The sequence below is a fragment of the Oncorhynchus nerka genome, linkage group LG1, assembly GCF_034236695.1.
Source record: "Oncorhynchus nerka isolate Pitt River linkage group LG1, Oner_Uvic_2.0, whole genome shotgun sequence".
NCBI classification, from domain to species: Eukaryota; Metazoa; Chordata; class Actinopteri; order Salmoniformes; family Salmonidae; genus Oncorhynchus; species Oncorhynchus nerka.
In genome coordinates this window covers 6,188,744-6,214,756 of record NC_088396.1, presented here as the reverse complement: position 1 = coordinate 6,214,756, position 26,013 = coordinate 6,188,744, and the positions used below count along the sequence as shown (strand labels likewise).

Sequence of the window (26,013 nt, the reverse complement as noted above, 5' to 3'; positions counted from 1 at the left end):
CTTAGCGGTCTAGTGGAGCCGCACTTTTCAGCTCATTCTCCTCCTATCTGTGATCATTGTCTCTCCGTGCTCAGCCCAAACCCTCACTCACCGCGTCTTTTCAGCAAATCATTCTACTCCCCAACTCATCAGAGGAGCTAAACTCCCGTGGATTATTTCATTTGGAAATTCTCGACAGCTGCACTTTTTTTTCTGCAGGACTGACTGGGTTTTCTACTTTGAACTTACTCTTCTTCCCCTAGGTGACCATGGCCGTACCGGCTGCTCTGATCCCGCCAACCCCTCTGGTCCAGCCGCATTCGATCTCTACTCCTTCTGCGACCACCTCCCCGCCGTCGACAACTTCTCCCCGGTCTCCCTCAATGGCCCCCTCCGGACAGAACCTGTTCCGCTCGGAGCTCCTAGGCACAAGTAGCCCCGGCATCCTGACCCCGACTGGGGCTCTGCCCAGCAAGCCAGTATACTTGACTCCGTCGCCTGTTGAGAACACCCCGCAGAACAACGAGTGTAAAATGGTGGAGTTGCGGGGGGCGAAGGTGGCGTCTTTCACCGTGGACGGGTGCGAACTCATATGCCTGCCCCAGGCTTTCGATCTGTTTCTGAAGCACCTGGTCGGAGGACTGCACACCGTGTACACCAAGCTGAAGAGACTGGAGATCACGCCCGTGGTCTGCAATGTGGAGCAGGTCCGCATCCTGCGAGGTCTCGGGGCCATCCAGCCAGGAGTCAACCGCTGCAAACTCATCTCCAGGAAAGACTTCGAGACTCTGTACAACGACTGCACCAATGCCAGGTGAGTGGAGACATCAAATGATTTATGCTAGTTTATGCTAGTTGAAGTTTAGCACGTCAAGATAGAAACGCAGTAAACAAGGATGGGGGAGACATTTTCCATTGTGTGGAAGTCAATGTTTGACATGTCATTTAGCTGTAATGACTCAACTTTAGGTCATATTTTTGTTAATGCTCTATTTGGGCCAAATCTGACTCTAGGCCTATGTCAGTCTTTCTTAAAATATGGGTCACGGCCGACCTGTTAATGGTGGATCGCGACGTGTCAGACTAAATGTGTAATTCTTTCATGGATTGATTTGGCCAAGTGCATCTGCGCTCTCGACTTGTCAGCGGTCTCCGCTCGGGTTGGTAGCTGTGTGAGAGGGAGATGCCCATGTGCTTCGCGGTTCACCGGATCTTTTTTCTGCGGGTTTCTTGAAGATCGCTCCGCGACACACACGACGCATCGCTGTCGTTCAGCAGCAACGCTGTCGGTTACCGACTTGCCATTCCCACTCGCCGTCACTCGCCGCTGTCGACAAGTGGACAAGTTCTGACTGAGCTCAGTTGTCATGAAACGCAAACACTGGGACGAGTTTCTCTCTCTTACATTCAAACTTTGAGAAATAACGAGGAGCGCCCACAATGTGTTTTGTGTGGGGAAGTCCTTAATAATGAATCTCTCAAAACGAACATATTAATAAAACTACTCGTCCCGATCACACATCCACAGCATGATAGTAAACCCAGGGAGTTCTTTCAGAACAGGGCAGCATTCTTCAGGAAACAGTGATTCCACAGTGGAGAAGTCAGTCAACTAGCAAGGCATCGTCGTTTTATGACAGGTGATGATCAGCAGAAATAAGGGAGTATTATCTCTCATAGTAGTCGATGTGAGTTTATCTTTCAAACAATCCCCTGGCCTTGTAACTTTACACAGCTAATAACTAACAATAGCCAACGCAAGCTAGCTAGTTACAGGCCTACAGCACATCTTACTGTAGAAATTATTGTTGAAAACTAGTCTACGTTGGAACTGTTAAAATATAAGTAATACTTTTTATTCTGAACTGGAATAAATTGACTGAAGCAATATGCTTTTTGAGGCAAAAACACAGTTCAGGGTTCCTCATCTACAGCAGGAAGCGGTCTCCTGCCTGACTGAGAAAGCAGTAGATGTTCTGATCCAGTTTGGCATCACATACCTATGCAAGCCAGGGTTCTCAACTCTGACATACTTAAAACAAGCACAGAAACAGTGTCAGTGCTGAGCATGACCTCAGTGTTACACTGTCTAAAGCAGAGCCCAGAATATACCTGCTTGTTGAAAACTTCAACCAGCCACACACCTCTCATTAGGACTGTGTGTTTCCTGGTCTACATCTGTGTAATGTGATCAATCAGTTTATTCCAGTTCAGAATAAAACATATGTATTTTAACAGAAACAGTTCCAAACTAGACTTTATTTTAACAATACTTTATACAGTAAGGTGTATAGTAGGCCTGATCATTTTCATCTGTACTGTTACTTAGGGTTGCACTATCAAAAAGCCTGTGTGTGTGTCCTGTTATACATCTGTGTGATGTGATCGATTTATTCCAGTTCAGAATTAAAATTATTTATTGTATTTTAACAGCAACAGTTCCAACCTAGACAGATATGTAAGAGTGGTTTTAATGGGGGAAAATAAACATGAATATATGTTTATATGAATATTTAATTTCATTGTTATTTGTTTTTGTCTGTATTGCATTTGTTTTAGGGCAATGAAATGTACTGATAATGCATATTTTCCTAAGTTTGGGTTCCAGGAAAACACATTTCTAATTTGGGTTCCAGGAAAACACAACATTTCTAATTTGGGTTCCAGGAAAACACAACATTTCTCATTTGGGTTCCAGGAAAACACAACATTTCTCATTTGGTCCCAGGAAAACACAACATTTCTCATTTGGGTCCCAGGAAAACACAACATTTCTCATTTGGGTCCCAGGAAAACACAACATTTCTCATTTGGGTCCCAGGAAAACACAACATTTCTAATTTGGTCCCAGGAAAACACAACATTTCTATTTTGGTCCCAGGCTGAAAAAGTTTAAGAACAGCCTATGCTGTTATGCAGTTTTTAGTAGGCTCAACAGGAAAACATGGAAGGACACGTTGAGGGCGCACCCCTTGAAAAAGTTGTGGCAGGTTGATGGCAATTGCATTCATTCCTATTGCTAAACGTTGTGTCAGTGACTTGCTCAATCCAAACTAATGTTAAAACGCAACAGTCACATGTGAATCAGTTGAAAATGTCACTAAATTAGGCTATGTGAGGAATTTCACAGCCTGAAATTTAAGTGCTCAAAATGCATAGCGAGTTGAAAACCATTGCCTGAAGGGAAAGCTCTCATCCACTGTGTGTGCAGCCCAACCGCATTTCCACTCTAAATTAAGCTCACTATTAACTCTACTTTATTTTTAAATGACATTGAAATAAAAGTAGGTTATCCTAAATCCGCTGTCCTAGCCATAGGGGCAGTCATTTCAATGATTTGAACTATAAATGAATTAAACAACATTTTAAAACATTAGACCATAGTGAATTTAAATAATTTGATTCAAATTGCTTAATATACAGTACTGTTTGTCTTTAGATAGATCAATACTTTTCATAGGGAAGTCAGTTGTTTTTTTGTCCCTAGTTCAAATTACACCTGATCCAACCTTCTACTGTCATTGTTGATAGATATATTATGTATACTTATTGATTTGAAATATATAATGTGACATATATATATATATATAGCTATTACTTAAAATATATGACAAATGATACATTTAAATACCAACTTCACATAAACACAGCTGATGGATTGTGTGTAATTAGTAATTAGACCTAATGTCTCCAACCTCAACAAGTTCCACCCAGCATTTTTACTTCAAAGGCCAGTAATTTATCAATTTATTACTTAACGCATTATCTCTCATTACAAAATACACTTGGGATTTTATCCCAGCCATGCTAATATGTAGGATCATTTTATAGGCGAGAAATTTAGGTGCAGATCAATATTTGATTAAAATACATTTTTAGTGTCCTGTTTCTCATATGCTGTGATGTATTGCTCAATCTGATAGTCTGGTCAAATATGCCATTTAATCTGTCATTATGATTGATTTAATATTGATCTCCCATCGCAAAATGAGATGGAAATGCAAATATGATGGAATGTATAACATGAGCGGAGATCAATCTTTTAGTGGGGTTATAATAGTCTGTTAGGTAAAAACGAGAGAATCTGTGCACATCTTTAGTCACAATGTTACTGGTGAATTTGAGGATGATGTTGATTGTGTAAGTTAATTGTTTTATTACATTTAGCTGTAAGACACACACACACACACACACTTTATTGTCACAAACAAATGGGAATTTATGGGTGGGTTAAAATGTCTGAATACAAAGATTCAGTTATTTGCAGTATAGTAAAAACATTTTTTTTATTCTTCTGCTGCTGTTAAATCAATATACTGAAATGAATGCACTGACATTTAATTTATTTTTTCAAAGTACATATGAATTAGCTCACAATGAACAGTGATGTTTGCAATGCATATAAAGCAGAATAGGCAGACATTACATTTTGTGACATTTGACCATATGTAAGGGTCCCTGTTTCCTTAGTTATTTATTTGGATGGAAAACGCATGGCTTTTATAAAATTACATTATTAGCTTTCATCAGTGTTTTGAGACTCTCTTCAATTAGCTATTCAGATATGCTGTGCATACATGTTGATACCTGTGGATTCATAAACTACTGTATTTCAACATTTGATCTCTACATCTGACCGTGACCCTATTTTTAGTAGCACACAATTATCCTACCTCTATTACCCTATTCTCATTCACACACTGCGTCCATACAATCCACCTTTACCTTCTGTCCCCATGCAGCTTTAAACCACCTCCCCCCACCACCTCCCATTGAGAAAGAGAGTTCTAGAGCGGTTATACTCTAGTTCCTCTTCCCAATGAGTGTTCCACCTCTTTGCCCTGTATTCTCCAGGTGACGGAGTGTGTGGTTGAACTCCCCGGGTTGTGAACGGCGAGGTAGGGAACAGAGGGATGGCCAGGGGAATCCAGGGTGCCGGGGGGTTAAAGGATAATGCAGAGCCTCACGTCACTTTAATGACGCTAAAGTGGCCGGTTATTATGGGCACACAGAGAGCACTGTAATTGTCTCGGAAAGCAGCCAGGTTCTGTCTTCCACACACACACACACGGACACACACGGACACACACACACACACACGGACACACACACGGACACACACACACGGACAGACATAAGAATACACACACACCATCATCGTCATGGTTTTGAAACACTGGATGTAGTCAGGTGTTAACTTCTAGAGAGGAAGAGTGAGTAGCTTGTATTTACAGCACTTGGTTGATCTAGTTCTGTTGTTTGGAGCTCATTCAGGGAAGTTGCAATCAGGGCCTGACTACCGCATTGTAAATCCGCTAACTTACTGCATTTCAACACATTTTGCCATGGTGCAGAGAGAAACATTTTCAATTTTATAATGCTATTCTTCAGGCTAAGAGAAAATCTTGCAGTTTAAAGCTAAATTCCTTCAATTCTACACATTTTCCTATCATATGCGATCTGGTGGCCCCGGGGCACGTGCCCTGCGTGACCGTTTGGTAATCCACGCTGAAAAGTGAAAATAATATCTCCCACAATACGCTGGGTGATTTGTGGGCTTTTTTATTTAGTGAACAAAAAAAGTAGCCCGTGTAGGACAATGATACAATTTACTCAACACTAGTGCTGTTGCCTGACTCTTTTTCACAATGATGTTCTACTCTTTTATACATCGGCGGTTTTCGTTGACAACGGAGATGCCATAATACTCCTGTACAATAGGTCTTACTATTTCACATGGCTATTTTTCCCTTTCCAGGGTTGTGTTGAAACAACAGCCAATCTCATTTCAGCCACTGTGTGAGTAGCGGCACGGTGTCACTGCTTTGTTACAAGACCAGGCCAGGCATTGGGTGGAAATGTTGCAACTATTTGTACTATGCTCACTTTAGATTTCAACATTTTGAATATGTTAGACTGTGTTTTGGGTGTGTAACTCGTTGTGAAGCTTTCACTATACACGGGTTTTGTTGGTGGCACTTTTTTTGACAGGTCACTTATTACTTGGTATTTACTTCAGATTTGTATTAATTTAAGGAGGTAATATGGTAATTCCTCAGCAGTTGATATATTATTGGTGTGCTTACTTACATCACTTTGATATCCTATAGGTCTGATGCTTCTCGCCCCCAATGTCAGCGTCTAGACGAGCTGCATAGGCTACTGTAGATGTATGTATTCCTGTGTTCAGCGTGCAATGATTTATTATCCCCTGGTGCTTCATGCACTTTCAAGGGACAATCTGTGCAGATGATCTGGGTTACAGACACATCCTGGGTCACTTCCATCCCTTCTCTTTCACAGTTCCTGGGTCAGTAATGATACATCCCTGCTGTCACCCCTGCTCCTTTACACAGACTCCAGGTCAGTTATAATGTCCCTGTTGTCACCCCAGATTACCACTCCTTCCCTTTCACATGTACATTTAATTTATATGCGGATGATACTGTACGCTATTTCCCCGACTGCTGACCTGGCGGCGACAAGGCTACAGTCCCACTTTGTAGCTGTACAGGAAGCCCTTATTGATTTAAAACTCATACGTGATACAGGCAAAACTAAATACATGTTGTTTTCAAGTTCTCATAAGATTGTTACAGATGGATTACATCTTCACTCATTGGATGGTTCCTATAATTGAAGGAGACCCTGCATACAACTATTTTGGTATTTGGATTGCCAATGATTTATTGTAAAAAAACATATGACTAAGCTTGTTAAGAAAGATTTAAAGTGGGCTTTATTTGACAGAAACAGATCTTGTCTCTCTCTAGTCAGCAGGAAGCAGATTGTGCAGTCAACATACCTGTTGTTGATTATGGTGATACTATTTATCAAAGTGCATCTGCCTCTACTCTTAAACCCCTGGATGGTGTTTTTCATAGCGCCCTTTCTTTATCACAGGAGACCGTTTTTCATAGCGCCCTTTGTTTTATCACAGGAGGCAGTTTTTCATAGCGCCCTTTGCTTTATCATAGGAGACAGTTTTTCATAGTGCCCTTTGTTTTATCACAGGAGACAGTTTTTCATAACGCCCTTTGTTTTATCACAGGAGGCAGTTTTTCATAGCGCCCTTTGCTTTATCACAGGAGACAGTTTTTCATAGTGCCCTTTGTTTTATCACAGGAGACAGTTTTTCATAGCGCCCTTTGTTTTATCACAGGAGACCGTTTTTCACAGCGCCCTTTGTTTTATCACAGGAGACAGTTTTTCATAGCGCCCTTTGTTTTATCACAGGAGACAGTTTACTCATCAGTCTTTACCCAAAGGTTGGCTGAACCTCTTTGAAGTTACATAGATCACATCATTATGCTCTTTTTGTTTACAAAGCCCTGCTCCACAAACTTCCTACTGACCTAAGATTTGAAATGAAAGTTATCAAACCCGTTCACAGGGTTGGTTAACTCTGGAGACCCCTTTGGTTTCTGGAGAGTGAGGTAGATCAGCCTTTGATATCCTTGCGCTTTACGTGTGGAATGATCTACAATGCACTTTAAAATGAGAGGAGTTGGTGCTTCTCAGGCATTTCAGACAGTTGTTAGGGGACCTTTTTACTGAAGAATGTGTCAGTGTTTTATGATTGTGTTGAGCTTGTTTTGTATAACAACTTGTATATGAATCCGCTCATCATTAAGCTCGAGGTCCTGGGTCTGAACCCCGCCCTGTGCAACTGGGTCCTGGACTTTCTGACGGGCCACCCCTAGGTGGTGAAGGTAGGAAACAATACCTCCACTTCGCTGATCCTCAATACAAGGGTGCGTGCTCAGCCCCCTCCTGTACTCCCTGTTCACCCATATGACTGCGTGGCCACACACTCCTCCAACTCAGTCATGAAATTTGCAGACACAACAGTAGTAGGCTTGATTACCAACAGACATCCTACAGGGAGGAGGGGAGGGCCCTGGGAGTGTGGTGCCAGGAAAATAACCTCTCACTCAATGTCAACAAAACAAAGGAGCTGATCGTGGACTTCAGAAAACAGCAGAGGGAGCACCCCCCTATCCACATCGACGGGACCGGAGAAGGTGGATAGCGTACACATCACTGACAAACTGAAATGGTCCACCCAACAGCGCCTCCTCAGGAGGCTGAAGAAATTTGGCTTGGCACCGAAAACTCTCACACGCTTTTACAGATGCACAATTGAGAGCATCCTGTCGGGCTCTATCACCGCCTGGTACGACAACTACACCGCCCTCAAACGCAGGGCTCTCCAGAAGGTGGTGCGGTCTGCCTCTACGCATCACCGGGGGCAAACTACCTGCCCTCCAGGACACCTACAGCACCCGATGTCACGGGAAGGCCAAAAAGATAATCAAGGACAACAACCACCCGAGTCACTGCCTGTTCACCCCGCTATCATCCAGAAGGCGAGGTCAGTACAGGTGCATCAAAGCTGGGACCGAGACACTGAAAAACAGCTTCTATCTCAAGGCCATCAGACTGTTAAATAGCCATCACTAGTACATTAGAGGCTGCTGCCCTATATACATAGACTTGAAATCATTGGCCACTTTAATAATGGATCACTAGTCACTTTAATAATGTTTATATATTTTGCATTACTCACCTCAATGTATATACTATATTCTATTCTATTTTACTGTATCTGTGCCACTGACATTGCTCATCCATATATATTTTTAATTCCATTCCTTTACTTAGATTTGTGTGTATTGTGAAATTGTTAGATATTACGTGTTAGATATTTCTGCACTGTTGGAGCTAGAGACACAAGCATTTCGCTACACATACAATAATATTTGCTGAACACGTGTATGTGACCAATAGAATTTGATTTGATGTGTAGTTTAATGTGTTTATTGTATTTTGATGTGTCAGCATTGACTCCCTGTCAAAATAAAGGTTAAATAAAACTAAATAAGACACAGATCCTAGGTCAGTAGTAATATCCTTTATCTCACCCCATCTAACAATACCACTCCTAATCCTTCACACAGACACAGATCCTAGGTCAGCTAATATCCCTTTCCCCATACTGTACATTATTATGACACCAGGCCCATGAGAAGAAGCCCCATCATACTTCAGCGACTTGTTTTCCTTTTTGCTTCCACCCTTGGGGGAACAAAGAGGGCTTTTCAGTACCGACTGTGACACTTGAACTCTGGGAAAAGGTTATTATAACACAGGGGAATTGGCACACTGCCTATCACAGCTATCACAGCTCTCTCATTAGATGGTTGGGTTAGAGGCAGGCTATCCGGTGGCGGGGCAGAAATGCAGCGGTTAATTGACAATCATTGTCTACCCCTGAAGGTTAGACACACTAACACTCCAGATGACGCTTTGGTCCACCGTTGGGAACTGGACTTGCTTTTCACTTACACACCATTTTTAAATACATTTTCCCCTTCCCTTTTAAAGTCAACTGCTTCCTCTTCTTTTAAGTCTGAGATGTTAGATAAATGGTGGTGAGATGTAGGTTCAGTGATGTGGTAGAGTGGCATTGATGTGATAAACAGACGTCTTCCCTCTCTCTCCCTGGGGCGGCAGGGTAGCCTAGTGGTTGGACTAGTAACCGAAAGGTTGCAAGTTCAAATCCCCGAGCTGACAAGGTACAAATCTGTCGTTCTGCCCCTGAACAGGCAGTTAACCCACTGTTCCTAGGCCGTCATTGAAAATAAGAATTTGTTCTTAACTGACTTGCCTAGTAAAATAAAGGTAAAATAAAAAAAGGTTATATGTTACAGTTTTATTGATGGGATAAACAGACATCATCTCTCTCTCTGTCTTATTTTGGGGTGTTTACGCCTTAACAAACATATTTGCAAATGACCGTAATTGTTTTGGTTAGTGCTCAGTGTGAGCCTGCTATTAAGGGTACCAGCTTGTCTACCCTCTCTCTCTCTTGACTGAGCCCTCTCTTCTAATATATTTGTTTTCGACGAGGCACAGTTGTGTTTACAGGTACTCAGGGGAGATTTCTGGATGCGATTCAAATCACTCCCCAGTCTGAGTGGGTGCTAAGATACCCGTCACCCGGCAACCACATCCAACAGGGAGCCGAGGCGATAATAACTTACAAAACAGCAGAGTGACAGATGCCTGATGAGAGAGAGGTTTAAAGGTTTGTTAAAAACACAAATGAAATTCCACTCTCGCACAGTGTATTTTCTGCGTTATTAATTAAGAACCTTAATGTGATGGTTTTCAATTATAATGGTCAGAAATAAACAAAAATAGCTTCTTAGCAAGAGGAATTTCTCAAGCAACAATTTTTCTAGGAGTGGTCTGATTGGGGAGGGGAACATGGAAAACTAGCTGGCAGAGAGGTTTGGAACTCTCTTGTTGGTCTGTTAACTAATTTACCACCTGGTGATGTCACACGGCAGGCCAAAAGTCCATTCCACCAAAACAGGCTGAAACTTCAGGCGGTCTTTTCAAACAGATCTTACACTAAATGGGCATAATCATAATTTTCACAATTTTATAGTATTATTCAAACTGCATAGTGTGGAAATATACAGTTGAGGTCGGAAGTTTACATACACCTTAGCCAAATACATTTAAACTCAGTTTTTCACAATTCCTGACATTTAATCAAAGTAAAAATTCCCGGTTTTAGGATCACCACTTTATTTTAAGAATGTTAAATGTCAGAATAACAGTAGAATGATTTATTTCAGCTTTTATTTATTTCATCACATTCCCAGTGGGTCAGAAGTTTACATCCACTCAATTAGTATTTGGTAGCATTGCCTTTAAATTGTTTAACTTTGGTCAAACGTTTCTGGTAGCCTTCCACAAGCTTCCTACAATAAGTTGGGTGTATTTGGAAGACCCATTTGTGACCAAGCTTTAATTTCCTGACTGATGTCTTGAGATGTTGCTTCAATATATCCACGTAATTTTCCTCCTCATGATGCCATCTATATTGTGAATTGCACCAGTCCCTCCTGCAGCAAAGCACCCCCACAACATGATGCTGCCACATACGTGATTCACTGTTGGGATGGTGTTCTTCAGCTTGCTTGCCTCTCCCTTTTTCCTCCAAACATAACGATGGTCATTATGGCCAAACAGTTCTTTTGTTTTTCATCAGACCAGAGGACATTTCTCCAAAAAGTACGATCTTTGTCCCGATGTGCAGTTGCAAACCGTAGTCTGGCTTTTTTATGGCAGTTTTGGAGCAGTGGCTTCTTCCTTGCTGAGCGGCATTTCAGGTTATGTCGATATAGGTCTCGTTTTACTCTGGATATAGATACTTTTGTACCCGTTTCCTCCAACATCTTCACAAGGTCCTTTGCTGTTGTTCTGGGATTGATTTGCACTTTTCACACCAAAGTACGTTCATCTCTAGGAGACAGAACGTGTCTCCTTCCTGAGCGGTATGACAGCTGCGTGGTCCCATGGTGTTTATACTTGCGTACTATTGTTTGTACAGATGAACGTGGTACCTTCAGGCATTTGGAAATTGCTCCCAAGGATGAACCAGACTTGTGGAGGTCTACAATTTTATTTCTGAGATCTTGTCTGATTTCTTTTGATTTTCCCATGATGTCAAGCAAAGAGGCACTGAGTTTGAAGGTTGGCCTTGAAATACATCCACAGGTACACCTCCAATTGACTCAAATGATGTCAATTAGCCTATCAGAAGTTTCTAAAGCCTTGACATACTTTTCTGGAATTTTCCAAGCTGTTTACAGGCACAGTTAACTTAGTGTATGTAAACTTCTTACCCACTGAAATTGTGATACCGTGAATTATAAGTGAAATCATCTGTCTGTAGACAATTGTTGGAAAAATGACTTGTGTCATGGACAAAGTAGATGTCCTAACCGACTTGCCAAAACTATAGTTTGTTAACAAGACATTTGTGGAGTGGTTAAAAAAAGAGTTTTAATGAGTCCAACTTAAGTGTTTGTAATCTTCCGACTTCAACTGTACACTCAGTGGCCAGTTTATTAGGTAAACCCATCTAATACCGGGTTGGACCCCACATTGCCTCCAGAACAGCCTGAATTCTTCAGGGCATGGAAACGTTGCTCAACTGGTATCAAGGGACCTAAGACGTGCCAGAAAAACATTCCCCACACTATTACATTACTGCCACAAGCCTGTACTGTTGACACCAGGCATGATGGGTCCGTGGACTCATGCTGCTTACGCCAAATCCTGACTCATTCATCAGCATGATGCAACAGGATCTGGGATTTGTTGGACTAGGCAATGTTTTTCCACTCCTCAATTGTCCTGTGTTGGTGGTTGCGTGTCCACTGGAGCCGCTTCTTCTTGTTTTTAGCTGATAGGAGTGAAACCCGGTACGGTCGTCTGCTGCAATAGCTCATCCTTGACAAGTACAGACGAGTTGTGCGTTCTGCGATGGTCACTCGTTTTGCCCATTCTAACGTTCAAACAGTAACTGAATGCCTCGATGCCTGTCTGCTTGCTTTATTTGTCAAGCCATGGCCACGTGACTCACTGTCACCATTTTTGTCAACGAGTTGGTGTACCTGATAAATTGTCCAATGAGTGTATATATAAAACACAGGAAAGTCACTGGGCCTTTAAAAATACAAATTCATATGTGAACATTTATCCAAGTTGTACATGTTATCTTTCCAAAAGGAAGACTTTGTTTGATATTTTGTCTAATATCATTGCTGGATTTCTGCTTATTTGCATGGTGAAGTGGCTTGCATTGTTTATTTGCCTGTTGGATGCAGAAGCTGTCCAGGCGCTTAGTCTATTGGCATGCTTTCACTGGATGGGTGGGCTTTAGTCAGTAGCACAATTACCGTTGTGTCCAGGATGCCAGATCCTTTTACAAAATGACTAAAATTACTAATTACTGCTAAGAATGGATGCATCTATACCTGTTTTAATATCATGATTTTCCATTCTGAATTTGTGAATACATTGAACGAATGCAACTTTTCTCTTTTTAAAGTTGAAATCACTCGAAAGATATTTAGACTCCAGGAACTGTTTTTATTAAACCCATCCCATTGAATTGAATTATCAAACTGGATTGAAGTAGTTTCATTATGTGATATTTCACGCTCTGATCCACAGCTGAGACTGACTAAGTATTTTTTTCCCCCTGAGCTCTGCTCAGTTCAGTACTCTCTGGCCTCTCTTTAGGCAACATACTCATCACATTACTGGTACATTTAGATGGTAGAAGTCACTGGTGCTTGTTCCAGGATGCTAAATGCTAGTGACAGAAGGTAGAGGAGAGCAGATGAGATTTCCTGATTGGAGAATGAATGCCGGGGCCCTAGCCTAGGCTCTGTCTAATATGGTCACGTAGAGAAATTGATTTTCCTGCAAAATTAATTAATTTTTCATATAGCCCAAAGCTGAAGAGTTTAAAAAGATTGTGCACTTGCTGCTTTTCTCCTATTCCCCCCCCTTTAAAAAATATTTATTGCCTAATCATATTAATACTTTTGCCCCAAGGATGAAAAGATAATTTTACAAATGCATTTGGAAATATGTATCACTGATTATTTAGGATTAATTTATGCAAATAAGCGCACACCCATCCTTCGCAGGCCCAGATTGTCTAATTAGGATTGATATGAGGAATAGATGTAGTGGAATCTGAATACAAGCATGTCCAAAGAGCAGAACATTGAAAATGACAAGGCTGGAATGCTTAAAAAGCGTGTAGCGTTGGTTGCCTTTCATTTTTTCTTCCCCTCCCTCTACCTTTCCCTCTCACACACATACTCGCCGTCTCTCTCTCTTACACACACACACACACACACACACACACACACACACACACACACACACACACACACACACACACACACACACACACACACACACACACACACACTTTCTCTCGCTCTCTGTCTCTCCCCCCTCTCTCTGTCTAATTCACCGTGGCCGTATCAGGAGTTAATTTCTCCGGCTTCATTTCTCGTCTGACTTGACAGGAAGAAGAACCCATCAGGGATGGAATCTCAGATGGGATTCAGCAAATTTCCTCTTGTTTTTTTCTTCCCCCCCTCTCTTTCTTTTCTCCTCCTCCTCTTCAATTCTGCAGAGGGGCTATCAGGTACGACTCTTCTCCTGAATAAACACTCCCATTTTATTCCTGCAGCATCAATGTTTCTATTTTCACCTTGCGCTGGATACTAAGAATATATCCCAAATTGAACCCTATTCCCTATATAGTGCAGTTATTTTGACCAGAGCCCATGTGTCCCAAATGGCACCTTGTGTAGACGAGTGTACTACTTTTGACCAAAGTAGTACACTATAAAGGGATTTGGGTGCCATTTGGAGCGCATCCTAAGGGTCTTCCCCTCCTTATTAATGTGGAGTGTAATAAGGCAAGAGAATGTCATCGGACAAAAAGGCCCTTTGTACTGGTTAGAATTCTGTAATGCCATTTTAATTAAGATCATTTCATTCTGTGTTATTATGGTCAGAGTAAGCTTGTGCATATAGGGAGGGTGGTGATATATTTTTTTGCTGTAAATTAAAAGTGAAATTCTCTTGTATCATAGATCTGTATCTTACTATACAGGACACTCATTGTCGGCAATCTAATGATTATAATGAATTATTTACTGGTTTGAGTTATATGTCTTGGATGTGCTAATTGCATGTCTCCCCACTACTTTACTCACATGTCAGGTGACTTTTGTGGTTGTTAGGTTGTTTAAATTTAGGACGGTATTCAGTGGTGGAAATGACCTTTAAAATGTGCCTTGTCCAAATCAACAATTAGGTCAGGAAATTAGTGAAGGACAAGACAAACTCCTCCTACTCAATCATAACATCATGAGCTGCAGGGAGCCCTCCTCCCCGCTTGAATAGAAAACCTTTCAGAATTCAGATCTGGAAATTCAGAACATGTGTTGTTGGGGGGGCTATTTATTTCTGCAATAACTCACTCATCATCACAAATTGTAAGTAAGCTAGTTACAGTGCCTGCTAAAGACATGATTGACATTGGGAAAAGGGGGGGGGGGGGCTGGCTATCAGCTGATCATTGATGTTGGTGAGTTATTAAATCTGCTAGTTAGCTAGCTCAATTTCTTTTACTGATTTTGATTGAACTCTAATATTGCTAATAATAATATTGATGATGATGTAGGCTAAATCAAGTGTTAAATAAATGTTATGCTGCTGTGGCAGTACTGTTGATATTTAAACTAGGTAGCTAGCTACACACTTCACTGGTGACTGCATCTCCCAAGACATGCATGTGTGGATACCGGCATGCACAATCTCCACACCCGGGAAAAAGGTGCAACCGTCGGCGCGCGAGCTCCGTACAGTGCAGATCAACAGGCTCAGCCAACGGACAGGGTTGGGTTGGTAAATTTGATGACAACGTGTGCGCAGTTGGTTCCGAAGAACAATCACAAAACATTTTGGGGGAATTATATTATACCACCACCAAAAAGAGCACTTTGGCGACTGGGAGGGCAAGGGGCATGTGCTCACAGGTAGAGCCGTATCAGTGCTCATCAGTGCTCGTGCCTGATGAGCCGTCTAACTGAGGCCAGCTCTCAACCCTAACCCGCAAATATAGAAAACGCGCTGTAGGCTACAGTCGGAGACGGTGAAACGATTTGGACTAATTTAGACATTTCTGCTTATAATTTACGATATTTCGGTAGGCTATTTGTTAGTCAGCTTGTCTATAATCAGGTACATGCAGCTTCTCTTCTGTCATTATATGTTGCCGTAGAAGACTAAATACACCCTTAATCACCATAATAATGTCATAAATTATAGAATGAATGCTTCAATCTAGATCGGCAAAGTTCTCTGACATATCTGCTTCTTTTGGAGCAAAGACGTTTTAGGGACCATTTTAGAAAGTGCAATTTAAAAAAATCCAAATGACATCAGTAAGGAAATAGAAAGCTTTGAAAATGACCCAACATGTTTCTGATAAGATTTAATTTCGGCTTGGATGCATATTTTATGTGATTGAAATGCTTTCATATTTTATGATGCTGATAAAGATTGTACCTCTACAAATGGTCCCTAACTGTGCATTCACATAAGATGCTGAAATAAATAAATCATATTTCTGTTATCATATTTCCCGAGTCAAAATGTACATTTGGTGTATCAATTTACTGCAAGAGTTGCTTAATTCTGCAGGAGTTAGTCTTTATATTATGTGAGAGGCTATAGACCTACCGTCAGTGTCCAGATTTCAGTGTCCATTTAACCCATCTGAACAGTAGCCTACAGTTCTCTTTACTTGCCATAGGCCTATTTGAAGTCCCGGTCTTGTGACTCAAATTTGTATAGCACCTCACAATCATCACTCCAAATATTTCCCAAACATTACTTTTCTTGCCCTACCTTCTCTTTATTTTCAACTCTCCATTTCACAGCTTTCCTTTTATTGAAAGAAACTCGTCCTTTTTACCTCAGTAGAATGGATCGACATGAACCTTTTCTGCCAGTTCCCAAAAGCATTTGGCGATTGGCGTGTGTAAAGTTAGGCCCCAAAGCGTAGGCTGCTGCACTAATGCCAGATAGTGCGAAAAAGTATGAAAGCAAAACCTAGAGATGTAAAAAAAAAAAAAAAATCCTGCACATTAGTAATTTATGTAGCTGCTGCCTCCGCTGAGTCCCCAACAACCGGATGTTCCGGTTTTCAGGGGAAATGGAAAGGGAGCCTGTGACACGACATCTGCTTTTGGATGTTAACAAGCTGACACTCCATCTTAACTCCTCCATGTTTATTAGATTGGTTGAACAGTGCAGAACAGAACCTCCCTAGACAGTTATTTTCTTCTTCTCGTCAAGACCAGTATGTAGGGGGATCTAGTATCAGGTGTTTGTTTTACGCCTGTTACTTTAGGTTGCTCCCACTGCCTCTTCCCCCTCCTCGATATGGAGCGGGAAACTATGCATTCCATGCCTCAGGCGCGATTTCATGTTCTTTTTGTGGAAGGCTACCCGAAATGTTTGACCCAAGTTAAACAATTTAAAGGCAATGCTACCAAATACTAATTGAGTGTATGTACACTTCTGACCCACTGGGAATGTGATGAAAGAAATACAAGCTGAAATAAATCACTCTCTACTATTATTCTGACATTTCACATTCTTAAAATAAAGTGGCAATCCTAAGTGACCTAAAACTGGGATTTTTTACTCTGATTACATGTCAGGAGTTGTGAAACTGAGTTTAAATGTATTTGGCTAAGGTGTATGTAAACTTCCGACTTCAACTGTATCTTGTGGAAGGATGAAATAGTATGAATAAATTCATCAAAATAAAAATGTTGTATGAAAATATGTTAACCATTTTTTGAATATCTTGTTAATTGTTGTATACAAGTGAAAATTCCGATGCTTTCTCTCGGGCCTAACAATATATCCTCCAAACAATGGCTTCTCTGGCATTACCTTTTAAGTGTCTCTATGGAACCTTGCGGAGTCTTTTACACTACAGAGTCTCCTGCCAGCAGCTTCCATAGGGAATCATCATCTCTACAAACCAAAACATTATTTGTGAACGTCAGTAGTTGACAACCAAATTGACTTGAATAAACTGTTTTGAATTTGCGGTCTAGGCGGATTTGAGTGTTCACTCTTCACATTAATAGCTTCGTGGGCCCTTTTCTTGTTGTGTTTTTTCTTGTTTTCGTCAGGAGGTATTGAGTGAGCAGATCCTTTGAACAACCATAGAATGTAGTGCTGGTTTCAGGTGCCATTAGCCCCAGGCCTTTTCCATACGAGTGCCAGGTAAAGGTTAAATAGCAATCGATACTGTCGGAAGCAGTGGAGGCATTAAATTAACTTTAATAGATGCCGTTGGAGGCAGTGGATCCTGAAGCTAACAACAGAAGAAGAGAGGAGAGGAGAGGGCGGAAAACGATGTCATCCACTATGTAGTTTTCACTGAGCCCAAAAAATGTGCTTGTTTCAAAGTAGTGAATAGAAATGTAGAACTAGATTTGGCTCATACACTAATTTCAAATCTCTTCATTTTGTTCAGCTGCAAATCAAATCCTGACCGAAAGTTTTGAGATAAAAACAAATGTAACACAAAAGAATAGTTGGATAGCAGCAAAACACAGCACTGATAACAAGTAAACATCATCCAATGGGTTACAATGCTCTAAATGAACAGTATGTGACAAACAACATGTACGAATGATAATTAGGAAAATGTTCACATCTGCAGCCAGTCAGTGATGTTTTCCATACAGCTAGCTAAAGCTGCCTCCTGACCCCACAAGGGACACCTGTAGCTATTATGAACAGGGCATCCATATACCGGGTCAACACATTTTCACCTATCATTGACTCTTGCTCTCTCTATCTCTATTTACAGTATCTCTCTCTCTCTCTCTCTCTCTCACTCGGGTCTCCCTGCCTTGTCTTCTCCTCTCTACCCCTCTCTCTTTCTCCCTTCTCCCCTGTCGGAGTGTAACTTAGTTGTTTTAACGGCAAACCCTTTTTACCCTCCTCTTAAAGAGTGACAGTCGCGTCCTCTGAGACTTGACACCAAACTCTGCTGGAGGACCTCTAGAGCTGTGTCAAACCACACGTCCTTGGCCAATCAGATACGAGGATTCATGCTACTGTATACCTGGTTGGATAGAAGGTAAACAGTGCCTAGAAAATGTGGTCTGTAGTTTAAATTGGTTCGTTCAACATACTGGTATTAGTTATGGAAAAACGTGATGTGTGTTTGCGTGATTTTGACAGTAATCACTAATATCCTATGTGCAGTATATTATAGGCTGTTGAAGTTGGTCCCTAGCCCTGCCTACTGTGTGTGTTCAGCATAAATGGTCAGTAGCTCATTTCAAACAGACATACAGTGCATTCTGAAAGTATTCAGACCCCTTTCCACATTTTGTTACGTTACAGCTTTATTCTAAAATACATTAAAATAAAAGAATCATCATCCATCTATACACAATAACCCATACTAACAAAGTAAAAACAGGTTTTTAGAAGTTTTTTTCAAATGTATAAAAAAACAAACCGGTATCACATTTACATAAGTCTTCAGACCCTTTACTCAGTACTTTGTTGACGCACCTTTGGCAGAGATTACAGCCTCGAGTCTTCTTGGGTATGACTCCGCAAGCTTGGCACCTGTATTCGGGGAGTTTCTCCCATTTTACTCTGCAGATCCTCTCAATCTCTGTCAGGTTGGATGGGGAGCGTCGCTGCACAGCTATTTTCAGGTCTCTCCAGAGATGTTTGATTGGTTTCAATTCCGGGCTCTGGCTGTGCCACTCAAAGACATTCAGAGACTTGTCCCGAAGCCTGCATGGTCGTGTCTATGTGCTTAGGGTCGTTGTCCTGTTGGAAGGTGAAACTGCCGCTGAAAAACATCCCCATAGCATGTGGCTGCCAACAGCATGATTCACCGTAGGGATGGTGCCAGGTTTCCTTCACACGTGATGCAACAAAAACGTTAAATTGTTTCACCAAATTACTCACTAAAGGAAAAGAGAGGAGAAGACAATATATTATACTATATTTACATATATATATTCATAACCCACACAAAGTATACTATTGAATTGGCAAAGATTCTTCCTTCTGTTACAATGTAAAGATGCAAACAACTATTCAGATAACCTCTATCAATACAATTTAGTAAAAAGCCTGACACAAAATGTAGAAATAGTACTTTGACAACAATTTACTGAATGCAACAAGTATTAGACAGAGAAAGATTCAAATAATAAAATCTAAGAAAACACTACATGACCAAAAGTATGTGGATGCATGCTCGTCGACCATATCATTCCAAAATCATAGGCATAATTATGGAGATGGTGTAACGGCGTTCTTCGTTTGTGGAAAGAGAGTCGGACCGAAATGCAGCGTGTAGGTTACTCATGTTACTTTAATGAAGAAAAACGTGATACAAGAAATAACTGTGAGAATACAAAACAACAAACGGAACGTGACACTAATTACAGCCTATCTGGTGACTACAACACAGAGACAGGACAACCACCCACGAAATACAAAGCGAAAGTCAGGCTGTCTAAATACGGTTCTCAATCAGAGACAACGACAAGCACCTGACTCTGATTGAGAACCGCCTCAGGCAGCCAAGCATAACTAGACACACCCCTAAACAGCCGCGATCCCAACTATACAAACCCCAATACGAAAACAACATATAAACCCATGTCACACCCTGGCCTACCCAAACATATAACAAAAACACAAAATACAATGACCAAGGCGTGACAGAACCCCCCCCCCCTAAGGTGCGGACTCCCGGACGCACCTCAAGAGCATAGGGAGGGTCCGGGTGGGCGTCTGTCCATGGTGGCGGTTCTGGCTCGGGACGTGGACCCCACTCCATGAATGTCCTAGTTCCTCCCCTTCGCGTCCTGGGATAATCCACCTTCTCCGCCGACCATGGCCTAATAGTCCTCACCCTGATCCCCACATAACTGAGGGGCAGCCCGGGACTGAGGGGCAGCCCGGGACTGAGGGGCAGCCCGGGACAGAGGGGCGTCTCGGGACAGAGGGGCATCTCGGGACAGAGGCAGCCCGGGACTGAGGGGAAGCCCAGTACTGAGATGAAGCTCAGACAGGTAGTCGGCTCCGGTAAATCCTGGCTGGCTGGCGGAACTGGAAGATTCCGGTTGACCAGCAGATCTGGAATATTCTGGTTGTCTGGCAGATCTGGAAGAGACTGGTTGTCTGGAAGATCTGGAAGAGACTGGTTGTCTGGCAGATCTGGAAGAGACTGGTTGTCTGGCAGATCTGGAAGAGACTGGTTGTCTGGCAGATCTGGAAGAGACTGGTTGTCGGGCAGATCTGGAAGAGACTGGTTGTCGGGCAGATCTGGAAAAGACTGGTTGTCGGGCAGATCCTGGCAGCCTGGCGGCGCTGGGCAGACTGGCGACGCTGGGCAGACTGGGAGCACTGGCGGCACTGGGCAGACTGGGAGCACTGGCGGCGCTGGGCAGACTGGCGACGCTGGGCAGACTGGCGGCGCTGGGCAGACTGGGAGCACTGGCTGTGCTGGGCAGACGGGAGACTCCGGCAGCGCAGGAGAGGAGAAAGGCTCTGGCTGCGCAAAACTGGCGGGAGACTCCGACAGCGCAGGAGAGGAGACAGGCTCTGGCTGCGCTGAACAGGCGGGAGGCTCCGGCAGCGCAGGAGAGGAGACAGGCTCTGGCTGCGCTAAACAGGCGGGAGACTCCAACAGCGTAGGAGGGAAGGAAGGCTCTGGCTGTGTTGAACAAGCAGGAGGCTCCGGCAGCGCAGGAGAGGAGACAGGCTCTGGCTGCGCTGAACAGGCGAGGCGCACTGAAGGCCTGGTGCGTGGTGCTGGAACTGGTGGTACTGGCGCGAGGACACGCACAGGAAGCCTGGTGCGGGGAGCTGCTACCGGAGGACTGGTGTGTAGAGGTGGCTCTGGATAGACCGGACCGTGCAGGCGCACTGGAGCTCTTGAGCACCGAGCCTGCCCAAGCTTACCTGGCTCGATGCCCACTCTAGCCCGGCCAATAGGAAGAGCAGGTATGTGTCGCAGCTGGCTCTGCACCCGCACTGGAAACACCGTGCGCTCCATAGCATAACACGGTGCCTGCCCGGTCTCTCTAGCCCAACGGTGAGCACAGGGAGTATGCGCAGGTCTCCTACCTGGCATAACTACTCTCCCTTCTAGCCCCCCCCAATACATTTTTTGGGGTGACTTTCCGGTTTCCAACCGCGTCGCCGTGCTGCTTCCTCATACCTGCGCCTCTCCGCTTTAGCTGCTTCTATTTCCTCCTTGGGACGGCGATATTCTCCCGGCTGCGCCCAGGGTCCTTTACCGTCTAATTCCTCCTCCCATGTCCAAATCTCCAAATGGTGTAGTCTCTCCCACTGCAACTGTTCTTCATGATTAACAGGGAGAGTAGGCTCAGGTCTGACTCCTGACTCAGCCACTCTCTCTCTGCGCTTTACCCCGTTACTTTCGGTTTTCGCTCTGCGCCTCCGTGCTTTCCTTTTCGACTCCATACGTCTATAGCCCTCTTCGCATTGCTGTAGGGAATCCCAGGCGGGCTCCTGCACTCGCTCTGGGTCGGCCGCCCACCTGTCGATTTCCTCCCACGTCGTATAATCCATACTTCTGCTGTCCATAACGTCGTCCTTTAGCTCCTGCCAGTTACCACGCTGCTCGGTCCGTGAGTGGTGGGTGGTTCTGTAACGGCGTTCTTCGTTTGTGGAAAGAGAGTCGGACCGAAATGCAGCGTGTAGGTTACTCATGTTACTTTAATGAAGAAAAACGTGATACAAGAAATAACTGTGAGAATACAAAACAACAAACGGAACGTGACACTAATTACAGCCTATCTGGTGACTACAACACAGAGACAGGACAACCACCCACGAAATACAAAGCGAAAGTCAGGCTGTCTAAATACGGTTCTCAATCAGAGACAACGACAAGCACCTGACTCTGATTGAGAACCGCCTCAGGCAGCCAAGCATAACAAGACACACCCCTAAACAGCCGCGATCCCAACTATACAAACCCCAATACGAAAACAACATATAAACCCATGTCACACCCTGGCCTACCCAAACATATAACAAAAACACAAAATACAATGACCAAGGCGTGACAGATGGTCCCCCCTTGGCTATAGCCTCCACTCTTCTGGGAAGGTTTTCCACTAGATGTTGGAACATTTCTGCAGGGACTTGCTTCCATTCAGCCACAAGCGCATTAGTGAGGTCAGGCACTGATGTTGGGCGATTAGGCCTGGATCACAGTCGGCGTTCCAATTCATCCCCATTTTGTTTGACGAGGTTGAGGTCAGGGCTCTGTGCAGGCCAGTCAAGTTCTTCCACGCTGATCTCGACAAAACATTTCTGTATCGACCTCGCTTTGTGCACAGGGGCATTCTCATGCTGAAACAGTAAGGGCCTTCCCCAAACTGTTGCCCCCAAAGTTGGAAGCACAGAATCATCTAGAATGTCATTGTATGCTATAGCGTTAAGACTTCCCTTCACTGGAACTAAGGGGCATAGCCCGAACTATGAAAAACAGCCCAGAACATTATTCCTCTTTCACCAAACTGTACAGTTGGCACTATGCAATGGGCTCTTCTTCCTCATCCTGATCTCCCTCTCCCTGCCCTCAGGGTACCATACATCACAAGTAAAGGGAAGGAGACTTGTTGGATAGGTGGTAGCATCCTATTAAGGGGCCACGTTGAAAGTCACTGAGCTCTTCAATAAGGCCATTATACTGACAATGTTTGTCTATGGAGATTGAATGGTTGTGTACTCCAAGGGTGTGGCTGAATGAGCTGAATCCACTCACTTGAAGGGGTTTCCACATTCTGCTGTATATAGTGTACCAAGTATTAGCTAGAGAAAGTAATAAAGAGAATATAAAAAAAACACAAGTTTTAAAACATTAACAATTTCCCTATAAGAGTCGTAGGACAAATTCATGTCACACTGTCAATTGAGTATTTAGCCTACAACATGTCATGGAAGCATGTCCACATCCTACAAAGTGACAACATGTACAAATAATACTTTGACAACAATTCAGTAAATGCAAGTATTAGAAAGATAAAGAGAGAACATAAACACTGTGTTTCAGATACTTTTTTCTGTTTTTAGTTTACAATTTGCCTATGAAATTTGTAGTACAAATTCCTATTTCACATTGTCACTTTAGTGTTTGTATTTAGCCTACAACATGTCATGGAACTTCTGGAAGCAAGGCGACACCCTGCAAAGTGGCACAGAACGTGTAGAGCATCCAAAGGAGGTTTCTACACAACTCCCACTCTTTGCCCTTCGTCCAATCCAGATCACACAACACACCCTCTCTTGTGCCCTTTGAACTTCACCAGGGAGTGGCCTGCTTTCAAATTATGAGTTACAACTCTGTCCACAACCCCTGGTGCCACACTTGTAGCTCCCTGCTTCCTGCCACTGTAGCCATCACAAAGCGAATGTACAAATTGTATTTTGAATGCCTTCAGGGTCACGAGTCTGCGGTTTCTGGGAAGGGTCTTTTGCAGGGTTCCTCACACAATGTAAGCATTGATAATAGCAATCCCCCAAAACACATACTTCCACCATTTTCTGCCTGTGCGTCCAACATTGTAGTGGCTCCTGAGCTGGTTGAAATGGTCAACCCCACCCGTTTTGTTGTTTTAATTCAGGTCCAGCTCTGGAGCAGATATGAGTTCATTCTGCCTGTATTTTGATCCGGGTTTCCGGTGTCATTCCCTGAGCTGTTAGAACATAGAAAGGACACATCTCGTTTGTCCCTCTAGCGACCTGCCGTAGCATCATCCGCAGACCATTTTTGACTCTGACCTCTGTGGAGCTTGCCCTCCATAATGGACTTAGGGACATTCTTCCTATTGTGCCACAATAGTATGTGTCAGCATCAAGAAGATCTCTCACCAGAAATATGGATAAAAAAGTTGTCAGAATCAACATGGTGATATGTCAAGAGAAGAGTCCCTCATGGGCTCCATTGCAGAGCTCAGTTGCTTGATCCCCTCCACGCCCAACCTGTGTACATACCAGTCAAGGAGTCAGAGAGACCATTTTTTTTATTCCCCACTTTACTGTTTGTTTGGGGCATAAACAGTACTTCTTCCACAGTAGTCTACCATCAAATGTTATCATAACCTCATCCACTGAGAGGGCTTGCCATGGGGGAAGTAGTTTGGGTAAATTCTCTTGCAGTATTTTGATTAAAGGCTAATTTGTCTGTCACATTGGCTGAATTTAAATCGGAGAAGGCGTGTATCTACATAGCAGCTCAAAGAGGTTGTGTGGCATTTTACTTACGATGTACTGTACCCTGAGGGCAGCGTCCTTGGACCAGTAGTCGATGAGAGACGGTAGGCGGATGCCCATGAGGATATTGATTCCAAAGAAGCATTTCATCTCATCTTCAAATGTGTCCATGATTGGGAGTCATTGGATCAAATCAAAGTTTATTTGTCATGTGCGCCAAATACAACCGGTATAGACCTTGCAGTGAAATGCTTACTTACAGGCTCTAACCAATAGTGCAAAAAAGGTATTTGGTGAACAATAGGTAGGCAAAGAAATAAAACAACAGTAAATAGACAGGCTAAATACAGTAGTGAGGCTATATACAGACACCGGTTAGTCAGGCTGATTGAGGTAGTATGTACATGTATCTGGACCCTTTCTTTCTAAAATTATCTGCCGAAATTGTTGCAACCCCTACTACCAGCCTGTTCAAACTCTCTTTCGTGTTGTCTGAGATTCCCAAAGATTGGAAAGCAGCTGCGGTCATCCCCCTCTTCAAAGGGGGGGACACTCTTGACCCAAACTGCTACAGACCTATATCTATCCTACCCTGCATTTCTAAGGTCTTCGAAAGCCAAGTCAACAAACAGATTAACAACCATTTAGAATCCCACCGTACCTTCTCCGCTATGCAATCATGGGTGGGTGTACCTCAGCCACGCTCAAGGTTCTAAACGATATCTTAACCGCCATCGATAAGAAACAATACTGTGCAGCCATATTCATTTACCTGGCCAAGGCTTTCGACTGTCAATCACCACATCCTCATCGGCAGACTCAATAGCCTTGGTTTCACAAATGATTGCCTCGCCTGGTTCACCAACTACTTATCTGATGAGTTCAGTGTGTCAAATCGGAGGGCCTGTTGTCCGGGCCTCTAGCAGTCTCTATGGGGGTGCCACAGGGTTCAATTCTTGGGTGACTCTCTTCTCTGTATACATCAATGATATCGATCTTGCTGCTGGTGAGTCTCTGATCCACCTCTACGCAGACGACACCATTCTGTATACTTCTGGCCCTTCTTTGGACACTGTGTTAACAACCCTCCAGACGAGCTTCAATGACAAACAACTCTACTTCAGTGGCCACCAACTGCTCTTAAATACAAGTAAAACTAAATGCATGCTCTTCAACCGATCGCTGCCTGCACCTGCCCGCCCGTCCAGCATCACTACTCTGGATGGTCCTGACTTAGAATATGTGGACAACTACAAATACCTAGGTGTCTGGTTAGACTGTAAACTCTCCTTCCAGACTCAAACATCTCCAATCCAAAGT

General features: G+C 43.2%; 1 protein-coding gene across 3 annotated transcripts in view; it reads left to right on the top strand.

The window, feature by feature from the left end:
- Positions 1–26,013, top strand: part of dachd (dachshund d) — a 328,728-nt gene continuing 302,715 nt past the window's right edge. For all 3 annotated transcript variants that reach the window (XM_065026501.1, XM_065026526.1, XM_065026482.1), the window contains exon 1: positions 1–793. In XM_065026501.1, the coding sequence (XP_064882573.1) occupies positions 249–793 (545 nt within the window). In that variant the 5' untranslated portion in view covers positions 1–248. The remainder of the gene's footprint in view (positions 794–26,013) is intronic.